Source organism: Hipposideros armiger, unplaced genomic scaffold (assembly GCF_001890085.2).
Source record: "Hipposideros armiger isolate ML-2016 unplaced genomic scaffold, ASM189008v1 scaffold_49, whole genome shotgun sequence".
Lineage (NCBI taxonomy): Eukaryota > Metazoa > Chordata > Mammalia > Chiroptera > Hipposideridae > Hipposideros > Hipposideros armiger.
In genome coordinates this window covers 576349-598641 of record NW_017731399.1, presented here as the reverse complement: position 1 = coordinate 598641, position 22293 = coordinate 576349, and the positions used below count along the sequence as shown (strand labels likewise).

At 46.1% G+C, this 22293-nt stretch overlaps 1 protein-coding gene across 7 annotated transcripts in view; it reads left to right on the top strand.

The window, feature by feature from the left end:
- Window positions 1-15600, top strand: part of CIPC (CLOCK interacting pacemaker) — a 67137-nt gene extending 51537 nt beyond the window's left edge. For 6 of the 7 annotated variants that reach the window (XM_019640304.1, XM_019640303.1, XM_019640305.1 and 3 more), the window contains 3 exons: window positions 4359-4545; window positions 8771-8940; window positions 12104-15600. In XM_019640304.1, the coding sequence (XP_019495849.1) occupies window positions 4359-4545; window positions 8771-8940; window positions 12104-12997 (1251 nt within the window). In that variant the 3' untranslated portion in view covers window positions 12998-15600. Of the gene's footprint in view, window positions 1-3396; window positions 3703-4358; window positions 4546-8770; window positions 8941-12103 lie in introns of those variants that run through there. The other variant, XM_019640308.1, reaches the window with a different exon arrangement.
- Window positions 15601-22293: the final 6693 nt, after the last annotated feature.

Here is a 22293-nt window from a genome sequence, read left to right as displayed (position 1 = left end):
GAGCTCTCAGGAAAGTTGCCAAGTATCTATGAAAGGCGAGATCTGAGAGTAACATATCAGATCATTTCCTTGTAAACTTTGGGTCTCCCTTTTATCATAATCCTAAATCATCATAGAGATTGTGGATTAGACCAACCTTAATTTAGTTGGTGGATTTATCCCTGAGGTTTCATCATATAATAAGGGGTACATGAGATATCTGCTTCCTGCAGGAGACCAGACCTGGAAGTTAGATCTTTAGGTGACTCTGGTGTTTGGAAATGCAGAATCTTGACTTTCAAGCTGTTCAGGTATTTCAGTGACAGCTAAATTGCTAGGGCTGTTAGTGAGGCTCAGCAGGACAGAAAATTGGTAGGAATTTATTATTCTGTTGAGCACCTCACACATTGTTGGGGGCTGAGGTTGCAAAGATGAAAACACAACTCTTGAGGTTGAGGAGACAAATAATTAGACTGTAAGGTAAGAAGTGCAAAAATGGAAGAGCCAAGTGGTATGGAGTACTTGTTAGAATTTTATATCTATTTATATAAACCCTCTATATTTATATTCACTTTCCTTTATAAGTTTTAGTGTGTACTGTTCTCTCGGAGAACCTTTGGACGCTGTGTTACGTTTGCACTTATAAGAGGCCCAGTTAGGGTTGATCCTGACAGTTTGGGGAGCTTAAGTTGGAGTCCTTTTAATGCAGATCTGAGGTGTTTGTAAAGCAGTGTTAGTGGTTTCCAGTCTGTGCCAGGAAACAGAGATGGCACATGTGGGTAAGAGCTTGGTAACCCATTTTCAACCCCGAGTCAGCTTATGAGCAGTTAACTTTATTGTAAAAATACCGAGGAGGAAAAAAATCTTGAGGTTTTCAGACTTTGCCCAGGGTTTGAGCGCACGTGTAGTGAATGCTGACTCTCTGCTGCTTGTCTGTCGCGAGCTTCATCTGGTGCTGTGTATGAGTGGGTCTGTTGTTCACCAGCCAATTGATGTCCTCAGTACCACTTCTGGGAAGGAAGTGCCTCTATCAGAGAAGAGAGGTCAAGGTGGGATGTAGCCCTTCACTCTCCACCCCACCTGAACTTCCCTGGGACACTAAGACTTTCTGCTGCTTAAAGAGAACTTAGGACACAGGCTTTCATATTTTTAGTCACTTTAACATCCAAAGTAGTTAATTTACTATTGTAAAGTAGACTATGTGTTCTTTATTTCCAACTGCCGCCAGTTCCCCAGGATCTAAAATTTTAGCATCTGTTCTCCTTTTAACACATTTGTCAATGTTTCAGTATTTTGATTCCACAATCAATGTTGTCCTGCATATTCTCGATGGGCCAGAATAAATTCCTGCGTATCTTTTGTAGCGCCATTGACTACACTTTAACAACAGCAGCCAGACCTTTTCTCTTGTCACAGGACTGAAGAAGACTAAATTGGGATGCTTTACCTAAAATACCTAAAATAATCCACATTTAGTAAGATGTGAAACTTTGTCAAGTTGTTAGTTAGTTGCACCTAACATGGGCTGCCTTCCTCAACTTAATCAACACAGGCTTAGGCTTGAATAAGTCTGATTGCCCATCCACAAGCTACATCTACTTCCATTTTGAAGAAGCCTATTCATTTTCAGACAGTATTATTTCAGGAAAATGAAACCATGCACACTTGCTGGGTTTCATACAAAAGGACGCTGATTCAATTAGAGATATACTTTTACATTTTAGTCTACTTTTTAGACTGCATTGTCCTTGCTGTTGCGCTTGTCCATGGCCGTCCAATAGAGAGGCATTGCTTTTGCATGGTACTCTACCAGATATGACAGTGCCATTTATCTCTTATGCACATAGGACTGAACCTGTGACCTGTCAAAGAGGACTTGGTTTGACATGGATTGAATGGGAAAACCAGTTCCGTTAATTGAGTTTGACATGGTACAAAATCATTTTTACCTGGAATTGTGTTTAAAATTCAGTCTAATTCAGATCAGCGTATGTTCCCTTTAGTCCATGTCTACTGAACGCAAAAGCATGAGCAAGAGGGTTGCTCATAAGTATCCTTGTCGTTGGTTTAATTTTATCTTGAATCTCTCCTCTGCTTCCGGAGTAGATGTTCTTCACAAGATCCTGTATTAGCAGAAATGTTCAGCCTTGGCATTTCAGGCTATTCCGATACAGTGCTGTTTGGCAGGGGGCTTGTGTTTCTCTGCTGCTCTCAGAAGGACAAATGGATGGAGTTGTGAGTAGATTGCGAATTAAAATGTCACCGGGCATTGCTGACACCTACTATCTTAGCTCGCTTGGGCTGCTATAGCAGAATACCACAGACCAGGTGGCTCATAAATACAGGAATTTATTTCTCGTGGTTGTAGAGGCTGGAAGTCAGATCGGGGCGCCGGCACGGTCAGGTGAGGACCCGCTTCTGGGTCACGGGTTGCTCATTGTGTCCTCACACGGTGGAAGGGGCCATGGACCTCTCTGGATCCTCTTTTATAAGGACACTAACCCTACTCAGGAGGGCCCCACCCTCATGACTTAAGCACCTCCCAAAAGCACCACCTCTTAATACCATCATCTTTGGAGGTTAGGATTTCAAACACTCACACCAACACCTACCTAATTTCATTATTATTGTCATTTTCCCTGTTGGCCCTCTGTTCCCTTTAGCCCTGTTGTATCCTTTGTGTTCTTATCATGCCAGCCTTACAGCTCCATTCATCGCTGACTCAAATGGCCTTGTTAAAATGTCTGGAAAGTTTTCAGCCTCTGCCAGCCCTTTGAAGGGCTCATTTGTTTAACTCTTTGCACTGTCAGCCTTGTTATGCTTCTGCTATGGACTAGCTATGTGTCACTGGGGCAAATCTAGGCTTCTTGCAGGGCTCCCAACATGTACCTGTGACAGCCTACCCTGCATCTCCACCTGGATGACCCACAGCCAGTCACCTCTCTCTGCATGGCCTAAACTGAACGAGCCTGGCCACCCACCCTATCCCTTCTATGTTCTTCTTGGGCTCCCGAGCTTAGAAAATGGTCCCACCGTGTACCCCTGCCCCCAAGCAAACAATGACCAAGCCCCATCAAGTGAGCCTCCTAAATATGTCTCCAACCTGTTCACTTCTCTCCATCTCCACTGCCACCATCTTAATTCACCCGGACTGTGGACTCAGTAGTATAGCAGTATCTAGATGATCTCAACGCCACTCTGGTCTCTCTCCATTCAGTCCAGCAACCAAAATGCTTTTAAAATGCAGATCTGGTCTTGTCACTCTCCTGGTTAAAGTCCTTCCATGACTTACCATTGCTCTTAATATCCAAAGTCATCCTTACAAATTTGGTTACAGGGCACTGACGGTCAGGGCATGGCCTTCCACCCTATGCACTGTGCTCTGGCCTTTTGGCTCTGAATGTGTCAGGCTCCTCGTTCCCTTAGGGCCTTCACACTTCCACCCTACCCAGCCCCCTTCCGGGGCTGACCCCCACTAACTCCAGGTCCCGGTTACATGTCACTTTCCTCCCTTCCCTGTCCCTCCAAACTGCTAGCCTCTCCCCTATAGCTGCTATCAAAATAGTAATTCATTGTGTGATTACTTGATTAATGTCTGTCTCTCTCCAGACTCATTTCCAGGAAGGTTGTGGACCATGTCTGTTCAGTTCACCCTGTATCCCCAGTCCGAGCACAATGCCTGGTTCACAGTGGGCACTTGATAAATATTTTAAATGACCCAAGGTAACTTACCTGAGCCTCACCGTCCTCCTCTGTAAAATGGGATAGCAACAGGAGGACGTTGTGAGGCTCAAGTGAGAGAACAGAAGTAATGTTGTGGGCTTTTATAGAAGCAGAGCACTATTATATGTAATCTAAATTGAGCATAAAGTGCTTTTTAAGCCAAAAAGTAGCATGCATATGTAAGGAGTTGTTTTTACTCCATTCAGTACCTCATCCAAAGAAGTAAAAGGTTAATTTGAGAAACCACACTTGGGAGGTGGTAATAAGTCAGGAGCTGGCAGATGTGTCCTAGGAAAGCAAGCCTTGTCTGAGGTGGGCATTCCCTCCTCTTGTCCCTCAGGGAGCGGGGTGAGGTCCCCACTCCAGAAGCCTAATCACATGTCCCTTTGTTAGTTTACAAAGCCTCTACTGAATGTGGTTTGTGTGCCTTGAATTTGCAATGAAATTAGAGGGCACAGAGAGGACAGCGAACCTCCTTTTGGGTGGAAACCCTTCTACTACTTAGTAAACTTGAAGCCTTTTCCGTTGAGACCTCTGAGAAAATACAGAGGAAGTGGGCGAGGCCAGTGTTCTTTGCCCTTACTTTACTCACCATTTGGATCACCTGTTTCAGCTATCCAGGCACTGCCATCTTATGTAATTGTTGTTTTTCACAGGGCACTCCAGATGAAAGAGGACTGGTGAATCCACTTCCAGCCCAGTCAAACATGGAGAAGAAAAACTCATCCCGAGAGAGCCCCAGAAGACTCTTGGCCAAACTAGGCAAAGGCACAGAGATGAAAAAAGTGGCTCGTCAACTCGGCATGGCAGCTACTGAGTCAGATAAGGACTCTGGATTTTCAGGTTAAACATACCTTATTCTTTCTACATTGTGATGAATGATTTGCCTGAAAACGGTCTTCCCTAAAACTCATTTGTGTGATAAGGATAGGAAGCTTTCATGTACAGAATAAATAGCTCTCCGATCTCTTAAAATGGTAATTCTGATGCCATATGGCAGGATACCCATCAGAGTCACCATGGGGTTAGTTACGAAGGAATGATTTGACATCTTTTTCAACTCAGACTCAACTTGAAATCTTACATTTTCAATTGTTGCAAATGGTTACTGGAAAAAAACATTTAAATACTAATAATTCTGTTGTCTTAGCTCCTTTTTCTTAGGAGTAGTTACATTGCAGAAAAAACATACTGCATGTTACAAATTAAATACTGCATGTAACAAATTAAACAAAAGTAATATATAATTTGTTAAGGTAACTTTTTTGCTAAGAAAGTAATTTGGGTGTGTTTAAAAACATTTTCTCTCTACAGCCCATCCTCCCAGTATCTGTGTATTTTATATTTGGACTATGAGCCCCCTGGCCCAAATCCAAACTTGAGTATCTATTAGAGATAAGAAAGTAGAACAATTTTACTTACAAGTTTATCTTGAACTTTACCTGAAAGGGCTAGCTGCGTACCCAGTGAATCGTTCAATTTTGTGCTGAGGCTCTTTTTTATTTCCAGGTCTGAGGGGAATGGCTTGACTGTGGCTCTAGTGTCAACATTTTGGCCCAGGGAGTGCAGAGGGGTGATGCCAGGGGATCTAACCAGGTCAGCATCCTGAGATGGAGTCCTCTCCTAGAGGAAGATTTGTTATCCAGCCTCACAGAGACTAATCAGTCCATCCTGTTGATTTATTAACTTATAGTGAGAAATGCAGCTGTTAGGAACACTAAAACTGCCTCATCCTTAGATTGGTTTATTTTCTCCCTGTAGGCATGCTGCGTGAGAAGCCAAATTATAAATAGACGGTTGCTCAGAGAGGAACAGAGTACCCACTGACCAAGGATTTAGAATAAGGACGGTCTGGGGAAGGGAGGGCCAACATGTAGCCCTTTGGGTTTTTCTTCTCTACCTCTTAGCATCATTTCCCAAGTGGCCTCATTATAAGGCTCATCTGGGGTGTTAAAAATACTGCTCACCAGACCCCTCTCCTGGAGATTGTGATATCGAGGGTCTGAGGGGAGGGCGTGGAATGTGGGTTTTATTGTTTTATAAGTGTCTCTGGTGATTCATGTAATCAGACAGGTTTGGGAAACATTGCAGGCCTAGTGTCTCCATTTTTTCTTTGAATGTCACATTTGTTTTTTGTCTCTTTTTCATATCATGAAGGTAATACTCATTGTAGAAGCTTAGAAATTTAGAAATGTGCAAAGAAGAAAATAAACGTTATCCATTATTCCACCACCTATTACTCCCAGTACTGTTGACATTTTGGCACCTGTCCTTCCAACAGCTTCACCTTTCTCAGGCCAGTTGTTTTGTAGTGTGTCCCAAAGTTTGGATACTGTTTCCAACAGTTTCCTTATGTAAAAGTGCTATAAGAAGTGTTGTCGTGCTCAGACATAAGGCAGTATTAAAACTAATCAAATTCGTTATGCCCCAGAAAGTGACCTCAGTGAATGCCTCCAGCCACATCTAGGCCAGGTGCCAGGGATCTTGTCAATGCCCAAGTTATTATCCAGTTACCTTGGAGTATGATGTAAGCTGCAGTTATTAATTAGCTGCGGTCCATATTCAGAGTTTCCCATTGTCCCAATAATGTCCTTTACAGCCGTGAGTCTTTTTGTCTCTTTTGGATCCAGGGTTGAAGATTGTACATTTCATTTAGTTCTGTCTTTTTAGTCCTTTTTAGTCTAGAACAGCTCCCTCATCTTTCCTTTTTTGTCTTTTCCTTTCTTTTTTTTATGACATCAACATCTTTGAATGAGTTAAGACTGTTTTGTAGAATGTCTCACACACTGGACTTTTTTGGTAGCTTCCCTGTTATTAGAATCAGGATAAACTTTTTTTTTTTTTTTTTAAAGATTTTATACGGGAATTGGGGGAGGGGAACAGCATTGGGGAATTGGGGACAGGGAATAGAAGACAAGTTGCTGTCCTTTTGTTCTTCAGTCCAGTTGTGGAGGACGTTGCTTCACTGGCCCATGTTGGTATTATCATTGCGCTCTTCCCGGGTGAGGCAGATCGGTCACCAGCCACTGGACGGCCGCTCATGGCGGCTCTTGGCAGCTCTTGGGGCTGCCAGCCGCTCACACCGTCTGCCAGTCACTCACGGTAGCACAGAAGCCCACTGCAGCAGAGGCTGCAGCCTACGCCTTCACTGGCGACTCATGGCAGCCCAGCTCCAGGTCGAGCTGTTGTTTACCATCTTAGCTGTAGAGGGCGTAGCGTCACTAGCCCTAAGTGGGATCCGAACCGGGGCCCTGCTGCTCAGAGCTGGCATGTCCCAAGCCAACTCCTAACCAGTGTGCCACTCGGCCAGCCCAGGATAAACTTTTTTATATATATACCAGAATACTTTATTTTTGATGTTATACCCTCATTGCACACATAAGACTCCTAAATTTGTCTTATTCTTGGTGATGCGCTTATTGATCACTTGGTAAAGGTGGTTTGTAAGCATACACCAGATTTCTTTATTATAAAAGTACCCTTTTCTCTTGGTAATTATAAGCAGTTTATGGGACCAGTCTTTGAGACTGTGTGACTATCTTGTTCCCCAACAAACTCTTGCCCAGTGGTTTTAGCATCCATTGGTGATCCTTGCCTGAATCAGTTACTACATTCATGGTTTAAAAATGGTCATCTAATTGTATTATTCCTTGTATATTTTATTAGCTGACATTCTTCTGTAAAGAAGCACTTTCCCGCCTCCACCCCTTTTTTATCTCTGTGGATTCATCGAATTTTTTTGTAATTCAGTTTGTCAGTCCTTTAACATTATTCTTTTCAATACTAAAATTGTCTCAGATTTGGCCATTGGGAGTTCCTTCTATCAATAGATAGCTCCTGTGTCTTTCTGACATGTCCCCATTTGAGTACTTCCTTGCTTTTTGGGACAATAAAGATGTCCAGACTCATCTTGTACCTTCCCTGCAAAGGACTTGGAATCCAAGGAACCTTGGTTTCCTTTTTGTGCAGATTGGCCTTTAAAAAACCGAGATCCAGGCCCCAGGTGTGCACTTTGCTCCTGAGGCCTTTGTTTCTGGCCTGATGGTTCTTTATTAGAGGTGCACATTCGGATAACTCACGGCGCTTTGTGAAAATACGCCTGCCTGGGCACCAGATAAATCAGTTCAGTAGATTGAGGGGAGGACACAAACATCCATAATTTCTAAAAAGTATCCCTGGAGATTCTGATTTAAATACAAGTGTTGATAGTTGCACTCATTTAAATTAAAGTCACATTCCAGTCTGCCTCATCCAGACTACGCCGAGATTCTTGATGAGCATTTAGGGTATCCCCAGACTTCTCAATAGCAGGGTTACAGTAGTCTTTGGGTTTGCTGTAGCAGATAGCTAATTAAGTCCTTTTTGTATGGATTTCATGTAGAGCAACCTTATTTTCTTTGCCTTGGAGGGTACCTGTCTGTAACCCATTGTGCAGGACCCACAGCAGGCACACTGAGCATGCATTTAGGACACAAGCAAAGGAGGTACTTAACCAGCTAGAGGGAACAACACAAACGGACACATTTTAAACTTCAGCTTTGATGAACTTATCCAGAATTTACAATTAGAAAACTTAGGAAGAAGCTATTTTAATTTCAGCATGAATGTAAGTTTTAAGGTTTACAGATTGGTTTTGTTTTTACTATAATTACATCTTGTGCCCAGAGCCTCTTACAGATCTAATCCTGCCCCAGGTTACACACATACTCCCCTCGCCTTTCAGCAAGAGATTCTTGATAGTAATGAACTAACTTTGAAGCCTTCGGTATCTTTCTCCTGTAGATTGCTGATGATTTACTTTCACATGAACCTGAATTGATGCAGGCTTTTGCCTGTAAGAGAGTTAGAAAGGAAGTCCTCGGGCAGTGATTCTTAATCTTTTGGGGTGAGAGTGATGCTTATGGATCCCATTGAGAAGCCAATGAAAGCTACAGACCCTCTCCTCCGAAAAAGGTCACAAAAACCCACCTCACAAATGTTCGATTCAGTTTCAAGGCATCCACGGCTGCCCTGGTTAAGAGCCCTGAGCCTTGAGCCTGAGTGAACTGACCGTTCTTCTGCCCACCAGATGGGAGCTCAGAATGTCTGAGCTCGGCAGAGCAGATGGAGTCCGAGGACATGCTGAGTGCCTTGGGCTGGAGCCGGGAAGAGAGGCCAAGGCAGAACTCCAAGACTGCAAGCAACGCCTTCCCTACACTGTCCCCCATGGTCGTCATGAAGAATGTGCTGGTCAAACAGGTGAGGAGGACTGATAGCTTCTGACATCTCTGCCATTTAAAGTTCCCGAGTGTCCTGTGCACACAGGCCCTTCCTCTCTGCCCAGGAGAGATTTTAGAAGCAGACCATTAGAACCACGCTGATGCTTACTTCTGTCCTGGGGAGAGGATGTTTCCTTTCAACTACTGACAGTGTTTTTTTAAAAAGGACTACAAGAACCGTGACATGTGTTGTCATTTTCCAGACAGTGAGACTGTTTTAGTTTTATATCCCTAGCTTGTCCAGACGAACTCCGGAATTCTTTTGTCATGCAGAAAGGAACCAAGCAGAAATGTCACAGCTTTTATAATGCATTCTAATATGTGACAGAATTGAGGGTAGAAACAAAGGAATCTCTTTTTAATTTGAAATGCCCTGGGAATTTAGAAATGTAGGATTTATTTGTTTGAGAAGTCGAGGCAGTTTCCATGTTTCTCATGTCACATTCTGAGCATTTTCTTAGTAATCAGCCAAAGTCATGTCATTAGTGAGAGGGCAGCTCTTTGGTTTAAGTATGGCTATCCCAGAAGTGTCCACACAGCATTGTTGAAAAACACTCTGTTTCGGGCTTTATTATATAACTTTGCATAATATGTGGTTATTGTCTAGATAGGAAAGAAAAGAAGATTTAGATGGGAACCTAAGCTAAGTCCCCATGTTTGAAACAGAACTTAGTCATATGAACCGGGTTAAAGAATATTTAACCTTACCCTACTTTGCTCTAAAATGTATCAGTTCTCCCATGGGTCCATTGCTGAGGCTGCTGAAGCTAGTGACATTTGAAATCTGGCCTTACGTTGTTGACCTTCCCACCTTAGGTAGAAGAATATACATGTCTGTAGCCTGATAAGAAACCTTAACATCTTAACTAGTTATTTCTATTTCTAAAAAACTATTACCTGGTTATTTCTGGGGAACACAAGCTGATTTTCAACAAGGCAACCTAGTGAGTTTGGAAAAAGAATTTGAAGATTTTTGCTTGGCAAATCACATCTCAGCGGGAAGCACAGCTCTGCTTGTTGAAATGAAGAGAGAGAATAAAGACACATGATGGAGCCCAAATGAGCTTGTCCAGGCCCCACCAGTGCTGTGATGCTTCTCAGGGCTTCCTTTCTCCTGGCTTTTTTTCTATCTGCCTTCCCCTCTGGCTCCCAGGTTACCCTTCCGTGTGAGTCTGAGTTTATATGCTGGCTTTGTTGTAGGTGAGGCCGGCAGCTCCAGAGGGCTGAGAACAGCCCACAGTTGAGGAGTGAGTAGGCTTTTCCAGCAGAGCTGCATTCTTCAGGACACAGACCAGCCAGAAGGCCGCTGGGCTCCCGCAGGAGATGGGCGGCATGGGGACAGGCTGACCTCATGGAGTAGTCTAGGAGTTTCATCTTCTGTGTTTCACACATGCGAGAACCCAGCACACTCCAACATTACAATAATGAGATACTTTTAAAATCTCTGCAGGTTGTGTAATGCCTTGATTACTGCTGCTTGGTTGTAGGTACTTTTCTTTTGCAGTCTGTTTCCAGTTCTGCCACACGCCTGTGTGATCTTGCGCACAGTTAATTACTTAACCGCCCTGGACTTCAGTTTCCTCATCTTCAACATGAAGGCTTTATGGGAAATGATTCGGAGAGTCTCTCTGAGTCAAACATCTTGTCCTGTATTCCCTCAGATGATTTCAACATGAATAATATGTTGTAAAATCTAATAATTAGAACAAGTAAGCTAAGTATCTATTACGACAGTGGGCATAACAGCAGCATTAGGAGGAATCGAGTGAAATCATCTTAGGCAAACAGAGCATTAGATGCTTTCTGGATCCGTTTGCCTCGTAGGTCTACCTTAGAGCATGAGTGACTAGGGGGATAGCCTGACGTTTTGCCTCTGACTGAGCTGGACTAAGCCATTTCTACTTCAAAATACCCCTGACTTTGGATCTCCTCTGAGAGGGAAGTGTGGTTGCTAGGCCTAGCATTGCTTGCTTACTTACATACATCCCAGAGTATATTTGAACACCAAGAGGGCTGCAGAATGGACTCTCCGGGTCATCCCACCCTTTGCACAGGAGATGAACTGTAGCTGGCCTAAAGTGCCTAGGCAGGCATCCAGGAAGCTGAAATGTGTGCAGAACCGTGTGCCTATGTGGGAAGATAGCTTTCTTCAGCTCAATCAAATGGCCCCACCAAGGATAAGAAACCCTGTCATGGACTCACTCTCTGCCTAGCCTCGGCACTCCTATCTTTGGGACCAGGTTGGAACTGGACTGGCTTTTAAATAGTGGAAATAGGTAGCCATGCCCGTCTTTATTAGATTTCTATCTGAATCAGTACTTCAATTAACAATAAAAATGTATAATTGAGAAATAATGTAAGACAGGCACTATAGCAGAGTGCTTAGGATGGGTTTTAGAGTCAGTCAGAGGATGGAATCCCAGCTCTATCACTTAGTAACTTGTTGACTTAAAGCAAGTTATTTCAGCTTTCTATGCCTCAGTTTCCTGTTTGTGCAGGACAATGATAGCTACCTCATGGGGCTGTTACGGAGACAGCCCATGTAAAACATCACACACCCTGCCTGCCTGTAGTAAGCACCAGCACACGGCGGCTCTTACTGTCGTGAAAGGTTTTATGGTTGTTGAGTGTCACTGCATTTAAAAGAGGCCCATGGACTCCTGGCCATATGTAACTTTTTAATCAAGTTGTTTTTAGGTAAAAGAGGTTCCAGATGTAACTAAATGAAGATAGATTTTGGTGTAAAGTTACATTTATAGTCTTGAGATTAGCACGTTTTCACTTATGCCACTAAATTGTACTTTTTGTATTTTCATTACCTCAGTTGTGACCTTAAATAACTATGTCATTACTTCACCTACCTACAATTTCTTTTTGTGAGTGATAGCACTTGGATAAAAATAGGTATTTCCTCCAGTTTTCCCTTAGGAAAAGTTAAAAAAAACTATGATATCAGACCCAAATTAAGTTTCAAACCACTCCTCCAGCGACATGCCTGAGGAGGGCTACCCCATATGTGAGGAAAGCTGTTATATTTGTGAAGTTGTCATAAATACCTCTGCTTTGCCCCTTGAGAGAAGCTTCGAACATGTATCCTTTCAGCAGGTAACAAGTAATATGCTGCTCTTTTCCTTTGCTTTCAGGGTGGCAGCTCATCCCAGCTCCAGTCGTGGACCGTCCAGCCCTCCTTTGAAGTGATCTCCGCGCAGCCACAGCTCCTGTTCCTTCATCCGCCTGTGCCATCTCCTGTCAGCCCATGTCACGCTGGTGAGAAAAAGTCGGACTCCAGGAACTACTTGCCTATCCTGAATTCTTACACCAAAATAGCCCCACACCCGGGCAAAAGGGGCCTTTCCCTCAGCCCAAAGGAGCGAGCAGAAAGCGGAGTGAGGAAGAAAATGTGTACCGAGAGACGCGGGCCAAGCTTGTCTGCCAGTGAGCCGACCAAGACTGGTGCTGTGCCGTCCAGTCCCCCGACTCCAGCACCCCCCAGCATCAAGGCTGCTGAGGACTCAGCTCTGCAGGGTGTGCCCTCCCTGGTGGCAGGTGGAAGTCCACAGACTCTTCAGCCGGTGTCCAGCAGCCACGTGGCTAAAGCTCCCAGTCTGACCTTTGCTTCCCCCGCCAGTCCTGTCTGCGCATCAGACAGTACTCTGCATGGGTTAGAGAGCAACTCTCCCCTCTCACCGCTGTCAGCTAATTATAGCTCACCTTTATGGGCCGCAGAGCACCTCTGCTGCAGTCCGGATATCTTCTCAGAGCAGCGGCAGAGCAAACACAGGCGCTTTCAGAATACGCTAGTAGTGCTACACAGATCTGGCTTGCTGGAGATCACTTTGAAAACCAAGGAGTTGATTCGTCAGAACCAAGCAACTCAGGTAGAGCTAGACCAGCTAAAGGAGCAGACCCGGCTCTTTTTAGAGGCCACGAAAAGCAGGGCTCCTCAGGCTTGGGCCAAGCTGCAGGCATCTTTATCATCGGGGGCCAGTCATACTGGCAGTGACCTAGAAGCATTCTCTGATCACCCAGACATATAGCACAGAAGGCATCTTTTCTTGTTACTCGAGTGGTTCTTTTTAACTTGCTGTTATCTACTCCTATTTCCCAAACCTTATGTAAGAGCTTTTCCTTCTAAACGTAAACTGTTCAGCAGTTCACTTATGAAGCCACATGCCAATACCTGACTGCTGTGTTAACCTGTGGTCTATGCACGGTTTACCTATGTCTTCGTTCCACTGAGCACCTCAGATGCGGGGTGTCCTGGAGTCTCCTTTTCCTTAGCCTGCAGGCACCTAGCTGGATCATGGGGCAGAGCAGGAGAGATGATTGTGTGGGGCTCTTCTAGCTGTCACCTCCCACCATCCCACTCACTCACCGTGATCAAGGGTGCAGTGACATGGATGAGCATACAGTGACACCTGTCAAGCAAGGGAGTAGGTGACATGAGGATCCTTTCACAGATCTTCCCCTGAATGTCTTGCCACAGAGAAAAGAGGAGGTGTTTGCATCAGGGCGCCGGTGCCATTGGGGCTTAGGTTGGGCCTAGGGTGCCAGCACTTAATCACTTAAAGCTGTTTTCTTAAACTTGAGAGTCAAGTGGAAAGGGTCGTACCATTTAACCAACTCAACACTTTCATCACAAGCCAGGGACCTTTTCACTTAAACTGGTAGGCAAAAGAACTTCAGATTTTTAAAGTGTGGAACAGATTCAGTACCATCTGGAATTACAGTTGATGAATTGCTTTTTTGACTTTAGAGTCTGAAAAAAGTAGACATGGCTAGCATCTCTTGGTCAGAAACTGGAAGAGTCTGTAATTTGTGCGTTTTCCCCCCTCTCTTTGAAACAATGCAACCTGTTTTATGTGTGAAAATCTTAAAGGTAGCTTCATGGTTCCTCAGAGTGTAGTGTAAGTTAACCCGCTGCTGCTGCTGCTTATTCCTCTTTTGTTTCTATAAATGAGGAAAGAAGTGATGATTAAGCTTCATAGACTCGGGATTAAAGTCACCCTGAGGATATGAACTATAAGCCCACAAAAATGGGAAAACGTTCTCAACAGTTTTCACTCCAGAGTGTTCGTTTGCCCCACACGTCGCACAGTGACCTGGAGTGACTGTGGAGCAGGGTCTTCTGTGTTTCTTCCGTTGGACATCGGCAGCAAACCCAGAGGTGCGGTGTTGGTTATCTAGGAATGGAGGGTGTGAGGAGAATTTATAGCTGATAACACAATCAGCTTCCTTGTAAAGGAAAACTAGATTTCGAAATAGTCAACTTTCCAACTTTTTCTCCTCTTATTTAAAAATGTCATCCTCTTGAAAATCATTAAATACGTTCTGGATGACCAGCTTAACCTTTTCTGCACGGAAAACGTTCTTAATGTTTTCTCAAGGATGGAAGCTAATGCTCTTATTTTCTAGGTCATTTAAAAATGACAAGGCTTCAGATTGCCTACACTTTGTCCTCAAACGCGTATGAGTTAGATATGACCGATTTAGAAATCTACAACTTGGTAAAAATCTCTAGACTCTCCTGGTCAGCGCAGAATAATTACCTGCCATTTGCTTTGTGAAAGTTTCGAAAATCTGAGCAAATGTGTCTTTAGCCCGACTCAGCGCCTTTGAATAATTTTCCCTTGGCCGACTCTCTTTGCCTCCCCTGAATCCATGTGGTGCTACAGCAGCTCTGCTCTGCGCACCATGCTAAGAAGCTTCCTTTCTGGCAGAATATGTTTGGCAACGAAGCTGTAGAGACAGGTGCATTCAGAACAGCCTGGGCAGCAGTCATGAGTCTCACTGAGTGTCAAAAATCTGAACACAACTTGCTGAGAACCACATTTATTCCATCAGAAAAACCCTCTGTGGAACTCTAAGCCTTTTGGACTCTTCCTAGATTAAGGCTTGCATTTCCCTTCCTGTCATGGTAAAAGATGATGAAAGCCACCATTGGTCCTCACTGCTGAGTGGCAGGGAGTTAGCAGCACCACCCCCAGCTCTTCTCTGATCTTACAACTTAGTGCCGAAAGTCTCTCTAGGCTCTTAGCATGGGCGTTCCTCCCCTAGTGGAGCTATAAGCAGGCGAAGCCAAGCAGAGAAGCTAGATCTTGGAAGGAGAATCTACTGAAGTGAGCAGACATTTGGGGCCAGAAGCCAGATCGACAAATGGAGGGACCTTGGAGCTGACCAGAAAGACCTCTGTTGGTTGCACACGGCTGTAAGTAGTGGTCGTAGCGATCGATGCATGATTTGACCTGGTGTGAAGCAGTGCGGCAGAGCGACTGGTTTCTGAAAGTGAGAAGCCATTCTTAGCTCAAACCAACCCGTAAGAGAACTTGTGGCAGATTTTGTTGGCAGCATTGAAACACATCTAGAAAAAGCTGCTGATTGAATTGGTTATGGAAATGGAGTTTAATGGCATTGTAATTTATTACTCTCATTGCTTTTTATTGATTATACTATTGTCTGACTTTGATTCCTTCAGCAGAAAAGTAACTCTCGTGCATATATTGAAGTGTTTTTCCAGCTATGGATTCTTTAGGGTAGAATTTTACTTACCAAATGTGAATTCTTTTGAGGAAGTATGAAGTTTTGTAGAAATTGACTGTGAAATGTCAGAGAAAAATAAAAGTCACTTACTTGAAAACCATTTGGCCATTTTGCTTTATAGCTGCTGAAAAATGCTAAGCAAAACCTTAGGATTGATTTAAGTTTCAAACATACGTACTCATGTCATCTGGGCATGCTGGGACTAGATACTGAACTTGTGGAAATTCATCATTCAGACTTCCACTGGTGTGAAGTTAAAAGGAAATGCAGGCACCTGAGGGCAATGAGGAGTGCAGTGTTCCCAGAGTCTTGGAGGTTTATGTAGGGTAGGCTGGGTGGAGTGAGAACACACAGTCCGACGGCTTCTTCCACCTGATCTGACACTTCAACAAGTTACCTTTTCAAATGACAAAACTACTACAGTTGTCCACTGGGATAAACTAGAGCCACGTCAAGTGACGTTCTTTCTACAGCAAAGAGGTCCTTAGCAAGTACACCTCCCAGCCAGCCTTCCTCCACGCTTCTGGGCGTTGATTCCTGACGCTGTCCTCCTCAAGGTTCACCCAGAGAGTCTCAACAGGGAGCCGTGTGGTGTCCTCCTTGCCCCCCGAGGCCAGCCAGGATGCCCCTGCCATGATTTTTAGGAAAAAGGAAAGCTTACCCTCCTTTAAAGGCCTCAGGGTTGCCATAGTCCTACAGCAGGGTTTCTGTCCCACACAATTTTCTAAGTGCCTTTTGGAATCCAGAGAAGCCAGAGCACTGAGAAGAGCAGTTATTCAGTGCGTAGCCCCTGGCCCCCGCATGATGCCTGCACGTGGAAATAGTGTCCGCCTCAGACGCCTGTTTGTGAACATGTCTGTCTAATCCACGTCTTTACTGGCGTCGCTGCAGATCGTCGCCTGCTGTGATGGGGACTAAAGACCTGTCACATCTGTTATTAACTAGGTGACTTTGGATAAGTCGCTGAACCTCTATAGGGATCACTCCTTTTAGCTGAATACTAAATAATTTGAACTGGTTCTCCGGTTCGTCCTAGCTCTAACCGTTTGTAAGATCTCTAGCTGTGTTCACAGGTGAGCCATAAAATTAATAGATTAAAAAAGAAAACCTGGGGTGCCTACAAAGTACATTCCTAGTGCTCTGGTAAGATGGTTTTATTATTACAGTGTTCTGTCGGGTTTTTAACTTATTACAGGTGACTCTGGAAGAAGCATTTTGCCAGCCTGCGTTGGTTTTGCCTTTCTTGTGATTACCGGTTGCAGCTGACAGGGATTCAGTAATTCCCATATAAAAGACTACTCTCAAACAAAGACGTAGTAGCCCCCGGAGAATAACTTGGGGTTAAATCACATCATAGCCTTTCCTAGTCAGGCATCTGCAAACAGGTCTTTCATCTGAGATGAAGGATGTCACTGGTTTTATGTTTTGGAGAGTGTGTCATTTAGCTTTTTTTTCCTTCCTGATTTCTCTGCCCACAGCCGGGGCGGATGTTTCCACATGTGTTATAAGGAGCCTTTTAGGTTGATTTAACATTATCTCTAAGGTAAACAGTCAGAGCCTATGTGGATGCCGTGGTATTTTGTGAGGACTTTATTCTGGTCCCAGCCTTCGGGGTGTCACATCCACCTCGGAAGAGAGATTAGAGATGAGGTCTGCATGAGTGGCAGCGTGATCAGAATGGCTGGGGAAAAAGGCAGCGGGAAGCAGCCGTTCTCTCTGCTACCTCGGCTCCCTCTATCCTAAGAGGAGGGGAGTAATACTCGCTGTCCACTTGACAGCCACAGACTATGGTGAGGTGCAAAAAAATGATTTTTCTAAGGTGTTTTCAAATTGCTCCATAGAGCCAGGCAGCCTCCCTGCCCACAAACCCAGCGAAGGAATTCAGGTGATAGCATTCCACCCCTGAAGGATTGTCATTTGCTTGGAATAATTAAGACTATGTCTTACCAAAACCTCATTTACAATTGGAAGAGAAGAGACCTCAACCCATCCTTTGACTGGCTTCCTGAAAGGAGATTTCTGTGGGTCCAACCACTTTGGCTTTTTCTTCTCAGAATTCTTCCATTTTTCTTAAAACACATGGCTTTCCTCTCTCTTTCTTAAGGACGGTTATGCAAGATATTAGAGAATTGCTTGAAAGAACAGCCTGTATGGCTCCTGCCTCAAATTACAGCAGCTGGAGGAGATGAGCGAGCGAGAGAGAAAAGCCTGTGGAGTCTGAAGTTAACACAGCGAGTGGGTGGAAGCTGTTAGGAAATGAAGGGGAATAAAAACTGAAAGCAGGGGCCGAGGCCAGCCCTCTTGAGGGCCCCTGTCAGGTTGCATGATTGGCGTGTGGAGCGAGGCCTTCGGGGTGGCTGGAAAGCATGAGAGTAAAAATAGCTACCTTTCATTTTCCTAAAGACTCAGGAATTGCACTGGCTTTGGAGGAGCACTCGCTGGTTCTGGTAAATGTCTGTATAATAGAGGCGGGCCAGGGCCTCTGTCCCCAGAGGGGCACCCACAAGACTTCCACTACTGGGTGGGCAGATGGGAGGGCCTGGCCTAGAGCCCACCCTGCGTTTGGGGCTGAGAGCCACAGAAAAAACCAGGATCTGCCCCTACGTGTAGTAGATGGTGAAATAATAACACCTCTGCAGAGAGGTGGGTTGAAATCACCATTTCTGTGTACTCCTTGTACAATTAATAAACTGCCCCAAAGTCAGAGGAGGAGAAGGAGCTTAAAGACAGCCACGAATAAAACACTGCAGCCTCAGCGGGCCCTGCTTCACAGCGAACAAATGCAGCAAAGCCTGGTCTCCGTCCTCCCGTGATGTTTACATTGCTCCTCAGCAAGCCTTCGGGGCTTCTCCTCGACTGTCACTGGGCTGCTCAGGAAAGGCAAGCGAGGGTACTTAATTAAAACACAGAGGAAGGGCCGTGAACTGCCCAAACCAGCAGCCCCGGAGACCCACAGCCCACCACGAAGCTACAAGCCGTTTAGACAGCGAGCTTTCGCTAGTGGTCCTGGCACTCCGGCAGGCCGAGCGGCCAGGATAGCTAAGGTGAAAGCCTTTTTTAAAGTCTCCAACCCAATGCTCATCTAATTCAGATGTATTTGGAAGAATGTGCTGCTTTAATCCTTAAAGCATTTCCCAAGCCTCAGTTATCCCGCAGGGCCCCTAACTAACTAAATAGTTAACACTTAGCGAGCAAGTTCCTAAAGCTGCTGCTTGTTCTGGTCAGGTTAGATCATAGTGACAGGAGTGGCTTGCTGGCCCAGCAGCTGCAGGGGATTGGGAAATGCGGCAGAACACGCACTGGGTAGTAAATGTCTCTGCCACGTTGATTTTACTGTAATTGTGAGAAGAAAGGGCTCTGGGACCACAGGGTCAGAGGTCAGCCTCAGGGTAGGTCCCGCTTTAGAGACTTAAAAATCTTCAGACATATGGTCCTCACGGCTCAGTTTTTCACACACACACACACACACCCAAGTTTGTATTCTCAAACTCTGATCATTTCCACTTCTCCTGAAAGTTTTAATGATTCCTGACCAAATGTTGTCATCGTCATTGTTCCTTCAGAGTAAAATGCATAAAGTCATCAACATATTTATGTCCTAGGTGCTGAGCCTTGTGGAGTATAAAGTGGTAAATGAAACAAACATGGATGGCCCCTGCTTCTGTTCTAGTGGGAGGGTAGCGATGGCCATTGATTGGTCAGTCACCCCTTCAATGGTGTGGGTCTCCCTGGATCTTATACATCCAATGCTGGGCGTGTAAGCCTGGTTAAGGTGATATGCCCTACTCCTTTCATTTTAAAGGTTAACATTCTGATAACCTTCGGGTTTAGCATCCCTTGATTAGGGCAACAGTCCTCAATGTTTATCTACTAGTTGAGAACAGAAGTGTTGCTATAATAAGTGCAATATATTTAATTAGTTGATAAGTTCACCCCAACACCCAAACATACGAGGAGAGAGTTCTCAGCAGTGGATTATCTTGTTGGGTGACTCACCTTCGGACACCCGAGCTCACCCACCGCAGCACCTGCGTCTGCTTGCCTCAGCCTTCCCCCAGCTGCCGCCAGCAAAAGCATTTGTAGTACCCCACGCATGAGCACGTTTTGCAGTAGGCACCTTGCTTGCCTCACCCTAGTCCTGGCCCTGGCAGCACCAAACACTTACTGAGGCCCAGGACCTACAGAAGATCACATGTGGTCCCAGCCTTGGAGCCCTGCCGCTGAGCCAGGAGACGACTCATGAGGAAAGTCGCAACACAAGGGAGTGTGGCCTAGTGCCCAACGCCAACTCCAGACCAGAGTGGCAGGAGCGCTCCAAGACCTCAAAAGAAAACTCAAGGAGCGTTGAGATTTGAGCTCAGCCTTGGCAGACAGTGGCGTTTAGATAAGCTGAGAAGGGGAGCAGAGTTTTAGCCAAAGGAAAGAGCATGAGTAGAAGCATCATGGTGAGATGGAAATATGGCTCAGGGTCCGGATCTGCTTTCTGTGTGATCCTAGCAAATTCTAGAACCCCTCTGGGCCTTGTTTGCTCATTTGTTAGGTTACTACCGACTCTAAAAGATGACTGTGCCATAATGTGTAAAGTGTCTAGCACAGTGGCCGCACATGGTGGGTACTCAGTAAACAGTAATCATAAGATTATTACTGCAGCTATATGAGGAGTGAGGATGGGGCCAGCTGAGCTGGCCTCGGTCCAAGGTCAGCCTTTCACTTTGTACTCCCAGGCAGTGAGCAGCAAACCAACCCAGCTCCCTGCCCGCGTCCTGCACCCTGCTACACCCAGAACAGGGCCTCTCCTTAGTACACACCCTACCGAGCACTTGGCAAGCGTGCTCTCCCCAGCCCGTCCCAGGCCTAACCCCTCTTCAGAGCTATACAGCCAGGGGGTGGGGAGATACTGAGGATCAGGGATTGTCTGCCCCACCCTAGCTTGGATCCTTGATCTCACACCTGGCCTGGCCTCCCACACAACCCGTCCTCCACACCTGCATCAGGTGAACTTCCTCAACCCCCTCGCTCACATTATTGCCCTGCTCCGGCACCTGTGCTGCCACAGCTCTAGCCTTGGCTGCACAGTGGAAGTCTCTTGAAGAGCTCTTAAAATCCCCGTGTCTAGGACACCCCCAGATCAATCCTATCAGATTCTCAGGGAGGTAGGACCTCCCCCTACCCTGGCCTGCTTGTGATGCCTGAAACCCCCATTAATGTCTCCTAAAAAATAGCTGTGCCCCCCACAACTCCTCCTTTCAATTCTGGGAGCACCTCCTCTGCAAACAAGGAAGCACCTGCCATTCCTTCGACAAATTCTTACCGGGCAGCTACTATATGAGAGGCTCCGTGCTAGGCACTGGGTATCAAAAGTGGGCACTTCTACTGGAGAAGCGCTCAGAGACCAATGGGGTATGAATGTCAACGCCGGCACTTACCAGCTGTGTGTTCCTGGGGGACTTGCTCTGCCTCTCTGAACTTGTTTCCTCTTCTGCAGATCTTGGCTAGTCAGAGGCACGGGTGTGGTCATGATTCAGTGAACTTCCCTAGGCCAAGTACTCACCGCGGGCGGCCTGGCTGTAGCGGGAGCTGAAGAATGGTCGCTATTGTTACAAATAAAAATACTCCCAGGTGGTAGAGAGAAGGTGGAGTTTGGGGGAGGGGGGGATATTGGGCCTCCGTAGTGCCCACGGAGGGGCAGCAGGGATAAGGGGGGAGGGTTGTGAGCGGTAGGGACCTCCCAGGAGGTGATGCACGGAAAGCAGATGAGGGCGGCCAGGGTGTGGACAAGGCTGCCCTGTCCTCGCACTCCCTGCCCAGATCAGGCCGGTTCTCCCTACTTTTTTTTCATCTACTGAAGCGTAGATGAGCCTGGGGTCAGAGCACTATTAGCAGCACGAGTCTGGGGCCCAGATCTCGCCCTTTGTCCCCCGAAGCCCTTTGCGGCTCAGTGAGGCAAGAAACCCAGCAGGCGCTCCATTCTGGGCTTGATTCGCCCCAGGTCCTTTCGCGCGTCCCAACCTTTGCCGGGGGAGCGAGGGCTCCGGCAGAGCAGGGCGCACGGCCCGGCGGCGCCCCCTTCCGGCGGAGCGAGCCACTGCAGCGGGTACTGGAGGGTGCCCGGGTGCCACGCGCGACCTGAAAGCGCAGCCGGAGCGAAGGCTGAGCCCCAGCCCCACGCAGCCTTTGTCCCACGGGTGGGGCCATGGCAGTGGAATTGCGGCCCTGGCGCACGTGGGGACCTGAGGAATCAGTTTAGGGGGTTCATTTCCTTGGGGGGTACCATTGTCTCCTGTAATTTAATTTTCTCTCCTGAAAGCGTTGCTAATTAAATCCTTTCTCCGGTGAGCCGTCGTCCTCCCCGCCCGCACCACTGTTTATTAATTACCCAGCACGTGTGAGGACTTGGCCTAAGCTGCCAGGCATGCTCAGATGGATGGGCTTCGCTGCAGCCCGCTTGGGTTTCAGAGCTTTCTTTGCACCTGGACCAGGCCAGCAATCCTCATAAACTGAGTAAAAGCAGGAGCAGCCCGTCCCCTGCAGCTGGTGACCTCTGATGGCTCGGAATCCATCAAAATCAAATGTCATTTCACCTCCCCTGCCTTTCCCACTCTGATATCATACCCCTCACTGCTTTTACTCTTAAGTACTGTTGCTTCCACCCACCCCAACCCCCCACACCCCTACCCCAACCCCAGACTGGTTTGCCAGACTGAGCTCAGTGGCCTGTGGAAAGTCACACAGAGCATAGTGGGGACTAGATTCAGATGTGAAGCTTAGCCTCTCAGGGATCACAAATTCAGAA